This window comes from Pseudophryne corroboree, chromosome 6 (assembly GCF_028390025.1).
Source record: "Pseudophryne corroboree isolate aPseCor3 chromosome 6, aPseCor3.hap2, whole genome shotgun sequence".
NCBI classification, from domain to species: domain Eukaryota; kingdom Metazoa; phylum Chordata; class Amphibia; order Anura; family Myobatrachidae; genus Pseudophryne; species Pseudophryne corroboree.
Genome location: NC_086449.1, coordinates 164,237,510 through 164,254,824, shown reverse-complemented (window position 1 = coordinate 164,254,824; position 17,315 = coordinate 164,237,510). Strand labels below are relative to the sequence as shown.

Sequence of the window (17,315 nt, the reverse complement as noted above, 5' to 3'; positions counted from 1 at the left end):
AGCCGCAGGTACCACAGTAAGCTGGTTCAGGTGAAACGCTGACACCACCTTAGGAAGAAACTGGGGACGAGACCGCAGCTCTGCCCTGTCCGAATGGACAATCAGATATGGCTTTTGTGAGACAAAGCCGCCAATTCTGACACTCGCCTGGCCGAGGCCAGGGCCAACAGCATGGTCACTTTTCATGTGAGATATTTCAAATCCACAGATTTGAGCGGTTTAAAATGTGATTTGAGGAATCCCAGAACTACGTTGAGATCCCACAGTGCCACTGGAGGCACAAAAAGGGGGTTGTATATGCAATACTCCCTTGACACACTTCTGGACTTCAGGAACTGAAGCCAATTCTTTCTGGAAGAAAATTGACAGGGCCGAAATTTGAACCTTAATGGACCCCAATTTGAGGCCCATAGACACTCTTGTTTGCAGGAAATGCAGGAATCGACCGAGTTAAATTTCTTCGTGGGGCCTTCCTGGCCTCACACCACACAACATATTTTCGCCACATGTGGTGATAATGTTTTGCGGTCACCTCCTTCCTGGCTTTGACCAGGGTAGGAATGACCTCTTCCGGAATGCCTTTTTCCCTTAGGATCTGGCGTTCCACCGCCATGCCGTCAAACGCAGCCGCGGTAAGTCTTGGAACAGACCTGGTACTTGCTGAAGCAAGTCCCTTCTTAGCGGCAGAGGCCATGAGTCCTCTGTGAGCATTTCTTGAAGTTCCGGGTGCCACGTCCTTCTTGGCCAATCCGGAGCCACGAGTATAGTTCTTACTCCTCTACGTCTTATAATTCTCAGTACCTTGGTTATGAGAAGCAGATGAGGGAACACATACACCGACTGGTACACCCACGGTGTTACCAGAACGTCCACAGATATTGCTTGAGGGTCTCTTGACCTGGCGCAATACCTGTCCAGTTTTTTGTTCAGGCGGGACGCCATCATGTCCACCTTTGGTCTTTCCCAACGGTTCACAATCATGTGGAATACTTCCCGATGAAGTCCCCACTCTCCCGGGTGGAGGTCGTGCCTGCTGAGGAAGTCTGCTTCCCAGTTGTCCACTCCCGGAATGAACACTGCTGACAGTGCTATCACATGATTTTTCGCCCAGCGAAGAATCCTTGCAGTTTCTGCCATTGCCCTCCTGCTTCTTGTGCCGCCCTGTCTGTTTACGTGGGCGACTGCCGTGATGTTGTCCCACTGGATCAATACCGGCTGACCTTGAAGCAGAGGTCTTGCTAAGCTTAGAACATTGTAAATTGCCCTTAGCTCCAGTATATTTATGTGGAGAGAAGTCTCCAGACTTGATCACACTCCCTGGAAATTTTTTCCCTGTGTGACTGCTCCCCAGCCTCTCAGGCTGGCATCCGTGGTCACCAGGACCCAGTCCTGAATGCCGAATCTGCGGCCCTTTAGTAGATGAGCACTCTGCAGCTACCGCAGAAGAAACACCCTTGTCCTTTTACTCTAAGCAGCTCTTTAGGAGAGCCACCTAGATTGTACCCTTCTCGGCCGGGCACAAAAATCTAACTGAGGCTTGGAGGAGGGTCATAGGGGGAGGAGCCAGTGCACACCACCTGATCCTAAAGCTTTTACTTTTGTGCCCTGTCTCCTGCGGAGCCGCTATTCCCCATGGTCCTGACGGAGTCCCCAGCATCCACTAGGACGTCAGAGAAATTGCAATACACACACCACATGCAAACATCACACAGACGGCATTTATATATGTACTTAGTTTGGCGTGCGTGCAGCATACCCGCAAATTGCGTACAATCGCCTCCCACGGGAGTGCGCGTACGGGCGTGGTATGAGCAATTACAGAAAGATTCTTACTATTAATGCAGAGACATGCCACAGTGCCCAGCCTGTGTTGAGTCACTGTTCACACATACACACACTAATCTAACCAAACATGCACATCCTTCCAACACAATGTCTTGGTATTCCAATGTTTGAACAGACCCCCTGGTCTGTGAAGAAAGATACACACAAACCAAACTGTCATTGTTTAATGGAAACCAGGACAATAGGAGACAAATATACTATACAAAGAGCACAGGCCTTGCTGATACAGATCACTAGCAGCTGACAACTTACATGGATCAGAGGTGTAACATTTATAGTCAAAACTCTTGGAATTATATATATATATATATATATATATATATATATATATATATATTTATTTGTGTGTATCTTGATAATGGTTGGTCATTTCATGTGTAGGATCATGTTGCTTTGAGAGATCGCATGACAGGGTAACCTAATGAACATGGAAATATCTGTCACACATTGCATGTTTCCCAAATTTGGTGCACACATTGCACATAGACTCCCCTTTCCCCTCATGCAACTTTTACTTATTTGCAAGGCACAACAAGGGAATTATACAATTTTACAGTATGCGAGGGGACAGTAACTGATCAGAGCATCATGCATGGTATCTACGTGTTCGGATAATTATGAGTAATAATCCGGTGTTGGTTTGGAGAAGATCGCATGTCGTTGCGAATAGTTATTCGCAAAGGCAGATTAAAGGTATATTTGTGTTTATTATGTACTTGGTATGCGGCTGGAATCCAGAGCTACACACCCCTGGATCAAGGCATCGCCCATCTCTTCAAACCGACCAATGACCTCTCCTGTACTGTAAACGACCATCCCTCCAACCAATCAGTGGAGAGCATACAACCCCATTGTATTGTATTTTGGGCAAGGGTATATAAACCTTGCACCTGGGCCGGTCACTCTCTCTCTGCTTTTTAAAAGACTCATAGGTCGTCTTGCCAGACGGCTGGGGACCGGTTCCAGGTGGCGCAAGCGACAAAGCGTACGTATCATTGGGTGTGACTCTCTCTCTGTGATTGAATTGTATTGTGTTGTACCATTATATTTTAACTTATTGTAACCCCCTTTTACAAATATATTATTACTTGTTGCTGCTTTGGACCACAACAAACAATCAAATACTGGTGTCGCATTCAGTTTCTGTTGAGCGTTTGTATAGTATAATTGCCACACCTAGAGCTGCCTCGTGCTCTCAGCGTGTCGGTCTGTGTGTATGCACTGAGTGTAAGCTGCACGGCTATTCCAGCGTGTGTACGCTAACTGGGGACATAATATTTATTACAGCAGCCGCAGCGGCTTCAGTTACAGTGTGCAATAGGGGTTAGTGGCTGTTTTCCAAGAAGTCTATCGAACTTCTCACAGGGTAACCTGTCCCTGGTATAGGAGCTGGCATTATCTGCTCAGCTATACTGGATGTTTGTGCAAAAGTAGCCCATGGGGGTTTAACGTAGACCTGTGCCTGCCTTGGATTATTTAAAAGGCTTCTGTGAAAGCTAAAACAATTAGCACATAATCCATTTTGAATCACATTCTGAGAGGTTAACCCAGTTTTGCAAGACACTCATGAAATGAGTGTTGGTGCTGCTGTGGAAAGTGTATTTTCCTCACCCCTGCCGCTCTTAGACATGATAAATAATAGGAATTTAATACCTACCAGTAATTCCTTTTCTCGTAGTCTGTAGTGGATACTGGGGAATAGTATTTAACCATGGGGTATAGATCGGGTCCACTTTAAAAAATCAGTCCGTATGTGCTGGCTCCTCCCCTCTATACCCCTCCTAGCAGAGAGTCTAGGAAACTGTGCCCGAGGAGACATATTTTGAGAGAAGGATATAACACAAAGTGGTGAGGTAATGAACTAACACACAAACAATAAGATAGCAGAGCTAACCAGAACAGAGGAAAGCAATGCTAAATCAAAACATGGAACAGGGAAAGCAACAGCAAACCCAACCATAACACTTACAACCAGGTAAGCAGGAAAACGAAGTACTGAGGTGGGCGCTCAGTATAGACTACGGACTACGAGAAAAGGAATTACCGGTAGGTATTAAATTCCTATTTTCTCTAAAGTCCTAGTGGATACTGGGGAATAGTATATAACCATGGGGACGCCCCAAAGCTCCCAGAATGGGTGGGAGAGTGCTGAGACCCCTGCAAAACCGCCTGACCAAACTGAAGTTCATCCTTGGCCAAGGTGTTGAACCCATAGTGTTGACAAACGTGTTCGAACAAGACCAAGTAGCTGACCGACACAACTGTAAGGCCGAGACACCCTGGGCAGTTGCCTAGGAAGAACCCACCGACCTCGTGGAGTGGGTCTGAATAGAAGTAGGCAGAGCTGACGCAGTATAGGCTTGTTGAATAGTCAATTTAAGCCAACGGGCAAAGGATTGCTTGGAGGCAGGACGACCAATTTTAGTAGCATCATAAAGGACAATCAGCGAGCCAGACTTACTGTGACGAGCAGTCCTTCAGATGTAATCCTCAAAGCCCTCACCACATCCAGGGACTTTGGAGCAATGGAAGTGTCAGATAACACTGGAACCACAATCGGTTGAGTTCATGAAAGGCAGATACTACCTTTGGCAAAAACTGTGGGTGAGTTCTGAGCTCCGCCCTATCCTCATGAAATCTCAGAGACGGGCTCTTATAGGAGAAGGCCCCCCATTCCAACAAGCGTCTTGCAGAGGCTAAGGCCAGCAACATGACTGTCTCCCATGTTAAATATTTCAAGTCTACCTTATGCAAGGGTTCAAACAAGTCCGACTAGAGAAAAGTCAAAACCACATTGAGATACCACGGAGCCGTGGGAGAGAGAAAGGGAGGTTGAATGTGCATAACCCCCTTTTGAAAGTCTGTGCTTCAGGAAGTACCGCCAGTTGTTTCTGGAAGTTAGGGAGTGCCGAATCTGAACTTTGATAGAGCCTAATTTTAGGTATTTATCCACGCCTGCCTGCAGGAACAGTAGAAACAGCCCAGACAAAATTCCACAAAAGAATATTTTCTACCCTTGCACCAGGAAACATATTTCTTCCAAATACGGTGGTAAGGATTGGACGTAACCAGCTTACGGGGCTGGATCATATTTGAAACAACCTTGGATGGGAGACCCTTTCTGAATAAAATCTCCCACTTAACTTCCACGCCGTCAAATGTAGCCGCCGTAAGTCTGGAAAGACAAATGGTCCTTTTTGAAGAAGGTCCTTGAGAAGTGGAAGAGGCCAGGGCTCCTCCAGAGACAAGTTCAGGAGGTCCGCACACCAGGCCCGTCGAGGCCAATACGGCAATGAGAATTGCCTGAACTCTTTCCTTTTTGAGTCTTTTTAGAACTCTTGGAAAGAGAGGAATTGGAAGAAACAGGTCAGTCCATTGCTTCGTTACAGCGTCTACCTCTCTGGGTCCCTTGTTCTGGAACAGTTACGACAGAGCTTCTTGTTGAGACAAGAAGCCATCAGGTCTATTTGTGAACAACTCCACCGGTGAATAAGTTGTTCAAACACCTGAGGTCGTGCCTGCTTAGGAAGTCTGCTGCCCAGTTGTCCACTCCTGGAATGTAACTGGCTGAGATGGCCCTTGCGTTGGCTTCCGCCCAGAGGAGTATTCTTGACACATCATGCATTGCGGTCCTGCTTCTACTTCCTCTCTGTTGGTTGATGTACGCTACTGCCGTGGCATTGTCCAACTGCACCTGGATTGCCCAATACCGAAGGAGGCATGAGGCCTGTAGGAGAGCAATGTAAATTGCTCTGAGTTCCAGAAAGGTGACTGGAAGAGCAGATTCTTGAAACAACCATGTCCCCTAGAATTGCACCCCTTGTGTCACAGCCCCCCAACCCCGGAGGCTGGCATCCGTTGTTAACAGACTGGGTATTGAAACTCCGACCCGCCACAAGATGGGAGACTTGTATCCACCACAGCAAGGATATCCCTGCTTTTGGCAACCGGGCTACATGCTGATTCATGTGCAGGGGAGATCCTGACCATTTGTCCAAAAGATCCAGTTGAAATGGCCGTGCATGGAACCTGCCGTACTGTATTGCCTCATAGGAGGCCACCAGCTTGCCCAGCAAGAGAATGCAAAGATGAATTGAGATCCTGCGTGGTTTCAGTACAGAGTGGACCATAGACTAAATATTCAAAGCCTTGTCCTTTGGAAGGTAAACCTTCTGAGGCACTGTATCCAGGATCATTCCCAGGAACTGAAGTCGCTGAGACGGATCCAGGAGAAATTCCTGGAAATTGAGGATCCATCCGTGGTCCATAAGCAGACGAGTAATCAAGTCTATGCTGTGCAGCAGCTGTTCCCTGGACACCGCCTTAATCAGGAGATACCCGTCATGCGCAATCGTAGCATCAACCCTGCCATGACTTTCGTGAATACCCTTGGGGCTGTGGAGAGACCAAAGGGTAAGGCCTGAAACTGGAAATGTTGGTCCAGTACCTAAAACCGGAGGAACGCTTGGTGAGGGGCCATTTTGGGATATACGGGAATGCATCCTTGATACCCAGGGACACTAGAAATTCCCCCTCTTCCAGACTTGCTATCACTGCTCTTAGTGATTCCATCACAAATCTGAACACTCGAAGATAAGGGTTCAGGGATTTGAGGTTCTACAAAGAGACTTGAGTAAAATCCCTTTGTGTGCAGCGGAGGTGGTACTGGAACAGTAACTCCTGTAGAAAGCAGTTTGTGCAATGCCTCCTGCAAGGAAACCCGTGCTACAGGTGAAGCTGGTAAGCCTGACCTGAAGAATCTGAGAGGAGGGAGTTCCTGGAATTCTAGCCGTTATCCTTGGGATATGAGGTCCCTCACCCAAGGATGCCAGCAGGACTCTGCCCATACGTGGGCGAAGAGTTGCAGGCGAGCACCTACCTGAAAGTCGCCTTGCTGCAGGGGCCCACCGTCACATGGGGGGCTTAGTGAAAGAGGATCCTGAGGCCTGGTCCAAAGGTCCAGCAGCAGCCGGTTTACGAGACTTACCACGAGTTCCTCTCGCAGCATTGGAGGCACCTCTGGTACTGCCTCTGAATCTGGCCACCTGAAAGGACCGCAGAGAGGACCCAGGACGGGGACCTCTAGCAGGTGGCAGATATGTAGATTCACCTGCAGTTGTCTGAGATTTCCACTTGTTCAGTTCTTCCCCAAACAAGGCATCACCTGTAAAAGGAAGGTTCTCAAACGCCCCCCTTTTTTTTTTTAAATCAGCATCTGCTGACCATTGTTGGAGCCACACGTCTCTACGAGCCGATACTGTCATAGCAGTGTTACGGCCGTTAATGATACTAAGTTCCTTAACAGCCTCACTCAAAGTTTGCAGCAGCTTCGATATGTTGTAATAATGTAACTATCTTTTCCTGAGGTAGTGTAAGCAACCCTTTCAGAATATCTTCAGATCATTTTACCATGGTTCTAGAAATCCAGCAGCATACTATGGTAGGGCGTTGGGCTATACCTGCTGCAGTATAAACTGATTTAAGAGTGGTTTCACTTTTGCGATCAGCTGAGACTTTGAGAGAATGGCCCCAGGTACAGGTAGTATAATCTTACGTGACAGCATGGACACAGAGGTATCCACTGTCGGCAGGTTTTACCCAGATTTTTCTATACGGGGAAAGGAAATTAATTGAGTACCCGTTTAGGGGCAATAAATATTTTGTCAGGATTTATCTACACTGCCTTAGCCAGGGAATCTAATTCCTTAGAAACCGGGTAGGTTGCAGAGGACTTAGGTTTCGTATTAAAACACAATTCCTCTGCTGGTTTCTCCTTGTGTGGGATATTGAGTTTCTCTCTAATAGCATAAATGAGGGCCTCACCTCTTGGTGACAGGGAGTTTACCTCGTCCACCTCTGCATCTCCCTCATCTAACTCTGGTAGTTCAGAATCAGAGTCAGACTGCAACATCTGTGGGAGAGTGCGTTTATGAGAGACCAACATGGGGGGCTGTGGAGCCTGACTGCGGTCAGCAGCAGCTAACATTTCATAGACTGTTTCAGGGTTTGCCTTCTTGCTTACCCGCAGCTAACCCTGAATAATACTTGTAATCATAGTTCTAAATGATTCCATCCACTCAGGTTCCTGCATATCACTACCCTGTGAAGGTAGTGGACATTGTATGAGGAAGGTGTAAACTAAAGGCATGAAAACACAGCGCAGTATTAGTGAGATAGTACACTTATTGCAGACAACCCTGAATGGAGATACATAGAGGTATACTCAATTAGGGTCGGATCCATTCCGACATGCATTTGTCAGAATGGATCAGACAACCACTATTCAATCCCATCTCAATTTGACTTTAAAAAAGTCGAATTGAGACGAGACCTGTGAGCGGAGGAGAGGGGGGAGACCAATGGGGACAGCCGCGGGCAGACGGAGGAGAGCAGCGCTACAGAAGGATGTCACACAGACGCCAGAACTCACGGAAGTCCACCCAGCTCCAGCAAGCGTGACCTCACTTGCTGGAGCCGGGTGGACGTTGCCGTGAGCGGCGCGGCTGTAACATATCCTCCTGCAGCCCTGTGCTGTAGCACTGCTCTCCCCCCTCTCCTCCTGTAAGGTGACCTATCTCAGCCCGATATTTTTTTATGTAGGACTGAGATGGTCGGAAACGGGACCAAATCCTGTCGAATTTGGCCCAGTTTCCCTCAAAAGTACGTGAATCGGCAGCTATACCGCCGATTCACGTACTATTCGACAAGTCGAATTCCCCGACTTGTCGAATAAAAATAGCTGGGATTGAATAGGTCGAATCACGATTCGACCTTAAAAAGTCGAAAACTGCCGTCTTTTCGACAGACGGCAGCTTTCGACCCTAATTGAATATACCCCATAGAGAGAATTAAGACCAGCCACAATACCTCAGATCAGAGTAGCGCTCTGCTGGGTGTATGGGTAAAATTATATATATATATATATATATATATATATATATCCAATAGTAAAGAAGGCACTCACCAGACTGGTATTGAAATGCAAAACAAGCGTTTATCAAGATTCACATCAGTGGTTAAATCATGGTTGGTCGACGTTTCGGTCCTCGCCGGACCTTCTTCCAGACCAGTATGTACAACCGTCAGAATCACAGATCTAATGACCAATATTGTGGAGCCCTAAATACCCAAACATAGCCCGCCTATCAATCTGTTTAACCTATAGTAATGCCGCAAATATGGGTAGATTTGTATTTAACTAAATATGCATGAAACAAACACCATACAACTTAGTACATAATTAGAGCCAACGGTGCCACATATAGTAACTAAGGCTACAAGAAATCAGAGCGCTCACCCTATCCTTGCAAGCATCAATGCCGTCGGTAGAACGCACGCCATCCGTGACCCGCACAGCACTTCCGCCTCAGAGATAACCATCAACTTCCAGAATCGCGATAGCACACTGAATCATACAGTGGAACGCAACGCATGGTTGGCACGCAAGGCGCTTCCGCCTTCAAGCGTGCACGCTTGAAGGCGGAAGCGCCTTGCGTGCCAACCATGCGTTGCGTTCCACTGTATGATTCAGTGTGCTATCGCGATTCTGGAAGTTGATGGTTATCTCTGAGGCGGAAGTGCTGTGCGGGTCACGGATGGCGTGCGTTCTACCGACGGCATTGATGCTTGCAAGGATAGGGTGAGCGCTCTGATTTCTTGTAGCCTTAGTTACTATATGTGGCACCGTTGGCTCTAATTATGCACTAAGTTGTATGGTGTTTGTTTCATGCATATTTAGTTAAATACAAATCTACCCATATTTGCGGCATTACTATAGGTTAAACAGATTGATAGGCGGGCTATGTTTGGGTATTTAGGGCTCCACAATATTGGTCATTAGATCTGTGATTCTGACGGTTGTACATACTGGTCTGGAAGAAGGTCCGGCGAGGACCGAAACGTCGACCAACCATGATTTAACCACTGATGTGAATCTTGATAAACGCTTGTTTTGCATTTCAATACCAGTCTGGTGAGTGCCTTCTTTACTATTGGATGTGTTATGGGACCTTGTGAAAACAAGACTTTCCCTGGAATTTGGACACCCCAGCAGTTGACATTTCTCTCTACAGTGAGTGCCACTTCACTTCCTTTTGGTATATATATATATATATATATATATATATATATATATATAGTTCGTGTGTAACCCTTTTTCTAAAAATTGCCAGTGTGGGGTATGCAGCGGGCACCGCAGCCCGTAGCCAGGTGACCGCTGTGTCTGTACTCACCGCACCACGTCTGTCTTCGGCATCTGTTAAGGGGTGGCGGCATGCTGCCGGTGTGGGCTCACCCTCTGGGAGTGTGAGAACATCACCTCAGGAGCTCAGTGTCCTGTCAGCTGGGATGACGAACCACTAACTCTTATGAAGTTGGTTCGGTCCCCCCACCTTAAGTCCCACAACGCAGGCAGACTGGTTGCCAACCAGTGTGCCTGAAAATAATAAACTAAAATAAATTTCTGAAGAAAACTCTCTGGAGAGCAATTGAATGCACCCAGCACATTTTCTAAACTGAGTCTGCTAGGAGGGGCATAGAGGGGAGGAGCCAGCAGACACTGATTGATTTCTTAAAGTGCCAGGCTCCAGTGGACCCGATCTATACCCCATGGTTATATACTATTCCCCAGTATCCACTAGGACGTTAGAGAAAATCACACACCTTAACAGTGTTACTAAACGATTTGTGACTGCAATCACTTTAAATTTTGTTAAAGTGACACACAATCCGATCCTACCCTGCTTTGCACCAGCAATGAGGATCGGAATATACAGAAAAACCTGACAGAATTATAGTAAAGTCAGCAATCATACTAGCAATCAGTCACAGGTTATACATTAGTATAATAAGCAATATGAGCACATAATTAACTACAAATATATTTCAAGTATGTAGGAGAAACATATTACTGCATTACCTTACATAGAAATTTTAACTGTATTCAGTCGTACAGTGAAAGAAAACAGCAGCAATAGTTAAAACACTCATATGCATGAAGCACTTATCCAACTATTCGTACTCACAAGGTAGATAGACTCTCAATCTGTATTGCCCAGCTCAGGAGAGTGGGATACAGGGAGACTTCACCCCGCTTCCAGGATCGATCAATACGTTAGCGAACGCTGAGTGGATCCAGACCCTAATAGCGTACACACTCGCCCCGTGAACCTACAGTGAACACAGACGCCGAAGAGAACACTGATGCACCAGTCATACAGCCACCTAAGCTGTGACTGGGTCCTTTTAGATACATAGTGTCTCAGATGGAAGCAGGTACTGCATTCATGGCTGGAAACTCGGAGGAAATTGGTCCTGAACCAGGGGGAGAGACGACCAAGGGAGCGTCTGACTCCCCACTGGTAACATCAACACTAGGGATCGCGGCCTCATACTATCCCTGGAGCCTATAATCCCTAGGGCCTAGCGCTGGTGCACCCTAGGTGGCAGCCGCGTCGACGACTGTTTGGTAGTCTCCTCCCAAAACAGTGCGGCTGTGTCTGTGTTCCCCCTCTAAGCTGAAACCGAAGCCTTACCTTCTCCCCATGCTCCAGCCACAGCCTGGTAACGTCTGCTGGACTTGCTAGTACATCCTACACAGGCGCCCACCGAAACAGCACTGTACATGTGGGTAAGCGTTGACGCGACCCGACGGGGACTTGTTGGAGAGACTCTTTTTAAGGTGCGTGTAAGACACTTTTTAGACAAGAACGCTCAAAAAATAGTAAGACTATAAAAATAAAATAAAAAAAGCTTATTGCTGCTAAAAATCAGCAGCCTTTTGACCATGATTTGCCTGAGCCAGGAGGCGGGGATATATGCCGGGAGGCCGAAAGCTTTGACTAATGGATGCAAATCCGCTGTCGTGTCATCAAATCCCAATGTTATCCTGTGGACCCTGCCGTAGAAATTAATATATATATATATCTATATATCTATATAATTTAATCTGTTTATAATTCCCCTGCCTACATTACATAAGAATCAAAATATACCTGGCATCTCTATACTCGGAAGACATAGGATTTGGGAAAACATGGAAAAACTGTATAATGTGCTTAACATACATTTATTTCAATTATGCTGCTTAAAAGTATTCCTAATCTACCCCAAAACAAATTACTAGGTGCTAGAAGCATTGCTAAAAGCAGCATATGAAGCAGGAAACATGGGCTGAGAAGGAAAGAACCAGCTGCAATTATCATGGGCTGAGAAGGAAAGAGCCAGCTGCAATCATTTGCATTCAGCATGGCCAGAGTGCTTTGACATACACATGTGGTTTGCAGAGCTCACAAGTGCAGTGAAAGAACACTTATATAGAAAATACATTGCATAGATTTTAAGGACTGAGGACATAAAAGCTACAAAGAAGGCGGCACAGAAGAACGTATCGCCCACACAATTAAAATGATGTTGCATTAAAAAAAAAAAAAACTCTTGCAAACGTACTGTATCTAGAAGCAAACTACAAACCCACATTTAGAAAAATGTCATTAATTCAGAAAAGCTCTCCAGGTTAATTTCAAGAATAAAATATTCGATTTTCAAAAAAGCAAAAGCAATTTCACATCTTTACAAATAATGCAGGTCCTTTAATACTCTTACATCTCCATCTTTCGCAAGTCTCCTGCCGCATCGCATACTGTTGCTTTCCAGTTCAAGTTTATTGATTTCTTGAGGACTAAGACAGATAACAGGAATAAAGGTTTTATTACACATAGAGCATGTTACAAAGGCAAAGAAACAAAACTTTGGCTGTACAATTAGGCAGCGACAACAACAAAAATGAACATACTGTATCACTATGGCAGGCTATGAGGAGAATCTTGGTACAGGTTGAGTATCCCTTATCCAAAATGCTTGGGACAAGAGGAGTTTTGGATATCGGATTTTTCCGTATTTTGGAATAAATGCATACCATAATGAGATATTATGGTGATGGGACCTAAATCTAAGCACAGAATGCATTTATGTTACATATACACCTTATACACCCATCCTGAAGGTAATTTTAGCCAATATTTTTTATAACTTTGTGCATTAAACAAAGTGTGTGTACATTCACACAATTAATTTATGTTTCATATACACCTTATGCACACAGCCTGAAGGTCATTTAATACAATATTTTTAATAACTTTGGGTATTAAACAAAGTTTGTGTACATTGAGCCATCAAAAAACAAAGGTTTCACTATCTCACTCTCACTCAAAAAAGTCCGTATTTCGGAATATTCCGTATTTCGGAATATTTGGATATGGGATACTCAACCTGTAATACCTTTATTCCTTGGTTTATTTGGCCAGGTTGCTAATAAGCATTTTCTTTCTGTAGGGTTTACAGGGTCATGCGACTACTATGGCAAACACTGTCACAATGGAGTGAGCAGGGGTGCTTCGGAACGACAATCTGAGCTCAATCTGCTGTGTGCAATGTACAGTCCCCCAATTCCCACCTCTGTGACATCAGGTGACATGCTGAGAGAGCTGGTTGTGTACAACTGGCAGCCATACATGTCTATCCGCCCACAGACATTTTAAAAAGGCAATACTGGTTTCTATGGGGACAGCTAATATTTGCTTTAATAGCAAGTTATGTTTTATTGCTACTCAAAATTGAAAATGAACCTCATTCTGAATAATGAACGTGCCCAAACATGGGGCTTGCTTTGGAGTCAAATGACAACCTATGTGGGTCAGCCCAACTATCCTTCTTTGGTCTGCACCATTTATTTTTCATCTCCAATATGAAAGGATATTTAAATTTAAAATAAATAAGGATGTTTAGATTTAAAATAAATAACTTCTTCACTAGTGACAATCTTAGTAAGCAGGTCCTGCTAACTCAACATAATAACATTTATAAAGTCATAGCAGTTAGTGAATAAAAATTAAAAAAAAAAACACCAAATTTACACATGCTAAACAATTTGGCTCACAGTACTATTCTCAAAACACACAGACGCAAATAAAATGGCACTTATCTGGGATTTTGTTTCTCCTGCCTCCGGGTAGGTGGAAAAAAAAATCCTTAATAATTCCAGCTATCGGAGACAACTGAATTACCCCCTCGGGATCAATTAGCCTCAATAGTTTGATCCCCAGCTAATTGAGCTCCCCCAATGTGGAACATTGGCTTCACTCACCTCTAAATTCAACCTGCATTTACCATCTAACACTACTTAAGAATGAGCCATTTGTGGAATTTAACAATTTACAAATTATTTCTATTTGCACAAAAGAAATAAAGAGCTAACTAAACACATCTGAGTTTTAATTTGTCCATTGAACCATTTCTGTGATGGAATGCTGCACACTAACAAGCTGCTGGACCTCTGCTTAACCAAGCTAATTACTAATCATTTCTAATTGCTGGAACTGCAATGGGTATGTACTGTATATTGTTTGAATATTATAAGCATTTAATTGGTGATATGGTGAGAACATTATGGTTCATGTCCCTTTAACAGTGTTGTTGTTGTTGTTATTATAGAATGCATTCATTGCAGTAATGCTGTGTGTACAGTCTCATTTAGATATATTTATACACTGATTAGATACATTGGCCATGTTGTTGTAAATTGTTAATGTTGAGTTAGTAATATTGATTGTAAAATTAGGAGCAGGGCCTTCCTACCTCTATGACCCAGTTTTGTTTGATCATTGTTGTGTCCAATTGTTAAGCGCAACACAATTTGCTGCCCTACATAAGAAACTGTAAATAAATAAATAATGTTACTATATGACAGCACTTCTTACGCTTTCTTTTTAGTAATTAGATTATAAAGGTTTTTAAAAATAAATAAAAAATAACGCTAAAAGTGAATGGGTTTATGACTGGACATATGTAAGTGTATCAGGGTGTATGTATGCCTGAGGTAAACATGGTATACATACATCCTAATGACAAAGAGCTGGAACATCATGATGAACATACGACTCAGCAAATATTTGCAAGTACATTTTTCCACAGCTTTGTTTGGATGCATATGCCGTTACCCTCAGAGTCAGCACAGTCAGCAGACGCCTGGCTGCAGAACGTCACAAAATTGACAGGAAGTGACCATAAATTAGTTTGGGGACATTGAATTGGATGCAAAGTGTCTCAATGTTTTGGTAAACCAGAGAAGATTTGTACATGCAGTACTGTGCATTATGTAGAGTGGTGAGGAAAAGAAAACATTATTCAGCAAGCTCTATCCTTCCTTTTATCATCTGACTTTGTTTTCCAGAGAGCTTCCCATCTATGCCAAGCTGCTTTGAATTTTGTACATTATCAATTTCACAGCCTGTCAAGAAACGCCATGTCCTAGGAGACTAGCAGTGATATGTTTATTCACAGGTGGACTAGGACGACACAGTCTATTTCGGGAAGACTGCACTGAAGATCTCCCACAGGACTGCTCGGAACACGTCTTTACTATCTGAACCGTGGACCTTTTGACAAGACATGGCAGAGCAGATAGTGAGATAGTGCTGGCAGCCAGACACAAGTGTAATCTAATTACTGCAGCACTGCTATGGTATTTAACAATGCTGTGATTTTTTTCAAGTCTCAATTATACATGGGAACACAAATCTACCTAAAGTCAGCATAAAAGAATTATTTATTTTTTTCTATTCCATTTGATTGCACAATGACAACTAACAGCCTCTGTAGTACTTATACCCTTTTCCATCAAAATCCCAGGTCTGCCCTGGGATTTTTTATACGGGTTGTACCTGGCTTTTACCCCGTTTCAAGTGCACCATTGTCCCGGGTCGCCTCCGTTTCCACTGAACCCAGGTAAGCACAGCAAGACCTGTGGATATCATTAAAAATGGCCTTTATTCAGGCCAACAAAGATGAAGTCACAGAAAAGGGAACAAAAAGGAAGGGGGTGGGGGAGGGGACTGCTCACGGCATTGCAGCAATGATGGCCGACGGAGTACCTTTGTGTATCACGGAGTTCCTGATTGTGTGCAGCTTTCTGCTAGTTTACACAGCGACTGAGAGCATGATGCAGCTTGTGACACTGTACCACTTAGTGCAGTGTCATTTAAGAAGGAGGAGATCCCAATTTCTGACAGAGAGGGCTAATTCTTGACATATTTGTGCAGGAGGAGAGCCCGGGTTTCATTGACCATGGAAACCATACTGAAAACAACCGAGAATGTGGGTCAGAGACCACAGGCACGGAGAGGCTTTCATGACGACTGTGGAAGCCTTTCAGGATGGACAGTGGATGGCATGCTTCTGGATGTCGCATGCTACCTTTCAGTATATACTTGATCTACTCACCCCAACACTGACCATGCAGATGACAAATTTCCGAAAGCCCATCGAGCCAAGAAGGAGACTAGTGATTGCTCTCTGGTGGTATGCTACCCCTCCGGGGAAGTACCGTACTATCTCCTGCTTGTTTAGAGTTGGCATCGGCATTGTGTACCAGGTCACACAGGCAATACTGGATAACCTCTACCATCGCTTTCTATGCTTGCCTGAAGGAGAACGCCTAGATGACACCATTCAAGGCTTCCTACAGCACGGTTATTCCCAGTGTGCGGGTGCCATTGATGGCAATCACATCCCTATCATCGCCCCTCCTGACAACCCAGTAGATTACGGCAACCACAAAGGCTGGCATTCTACTGTACTACAGGCTGCAGTGGACCACAACTACTGGTAAGCATGTTTTAACAATTTATGTTTTATGTCCACTTCACAAGTGATTTTTTTCTGTGTGTATGGTTTAGAAAACAATCTGATAAACACTGTTATTTAGCCTTACATATGTGTTTGTGGGAGGGCCTGAGCGAACACAAGATGTGTGAGTTCTGGACAACTCTGATCTCTGCAAATAATAATCCAGACTACACAGTGGGGGAAATGCATAAAACCTTATAAAGAGTGGAGAAGACACATGGCCTAAAGCATTTAGCAATTACACTCTATACAGTGATAGCTAGAAGTGGATTAGCTGCTATGAGCATATTCCCCACTCTTTAGAGGGTTTCATATACCTCCCCCTATGTTGCTATCTCTATTTCACATTGCATATGTGGGACAGAGGAATATACGGGGGTGGTCTTCTGTTTGCCGGCGGTCGGGCTCCCGGCGCTCAGTATACCGGCGCCGGGAGCCCGACAGCCGGCATACCGACAATTATTTTCCCTCTTGGGGGTCCACGACCCCCATAGAGGGAGAATAAAATAGTGTGGCGCGCGTAGCGCGCCACCGTGCCCGTAGCGTGGCGAGCCCGCAAGGGGCTCATTTGCGCTCGCCAAGCTGTCGGTAAGCCGGCGGTCGGGCTCCCGGCGCCGGGATGCTGGTCGCCGGGAGCCCGACCGCCGGCCAGCCGTAGTGAACCCATATACGGATGTGCCCACAAACACCTATACTCAAATCGAGTTAAACAGCTGTTTAGCAAGCCACAATCTTTGCTGCTTAGCTGCACCAAAACACTAATCCTAAATACCTAGTTCACTAAAACT

At 44.9% G+C, this 17,315-nt stretch overlaps 1 protein-coding gene across 3 annotated transcripts in view; it reads right to left on the bottom strand.

The window, feature by feature from the left end:
- Window positions 1–17,315, bottom strand: part of GMCL1 (germ cell-less 1, spermatogenesis associated) — a 458,077-nt gene that overhangs the window by 52,270 nt on the left and 388,492 nt on the right. For all 3 annotated transcript variants that reach the window (XM_063932081.1, XM_063932080.1, XM_063932079.1), the window contains exon 12: window positions 12,448–12,523. In XM_063932081.1, coding sequence (XP_063788151.1) covers window positions 12,448–12,523 — 76 coding nt within the window. The remainder of the gene's footprint in view (window positions 1–12,447; window positions 12,524–17,315) is intronic.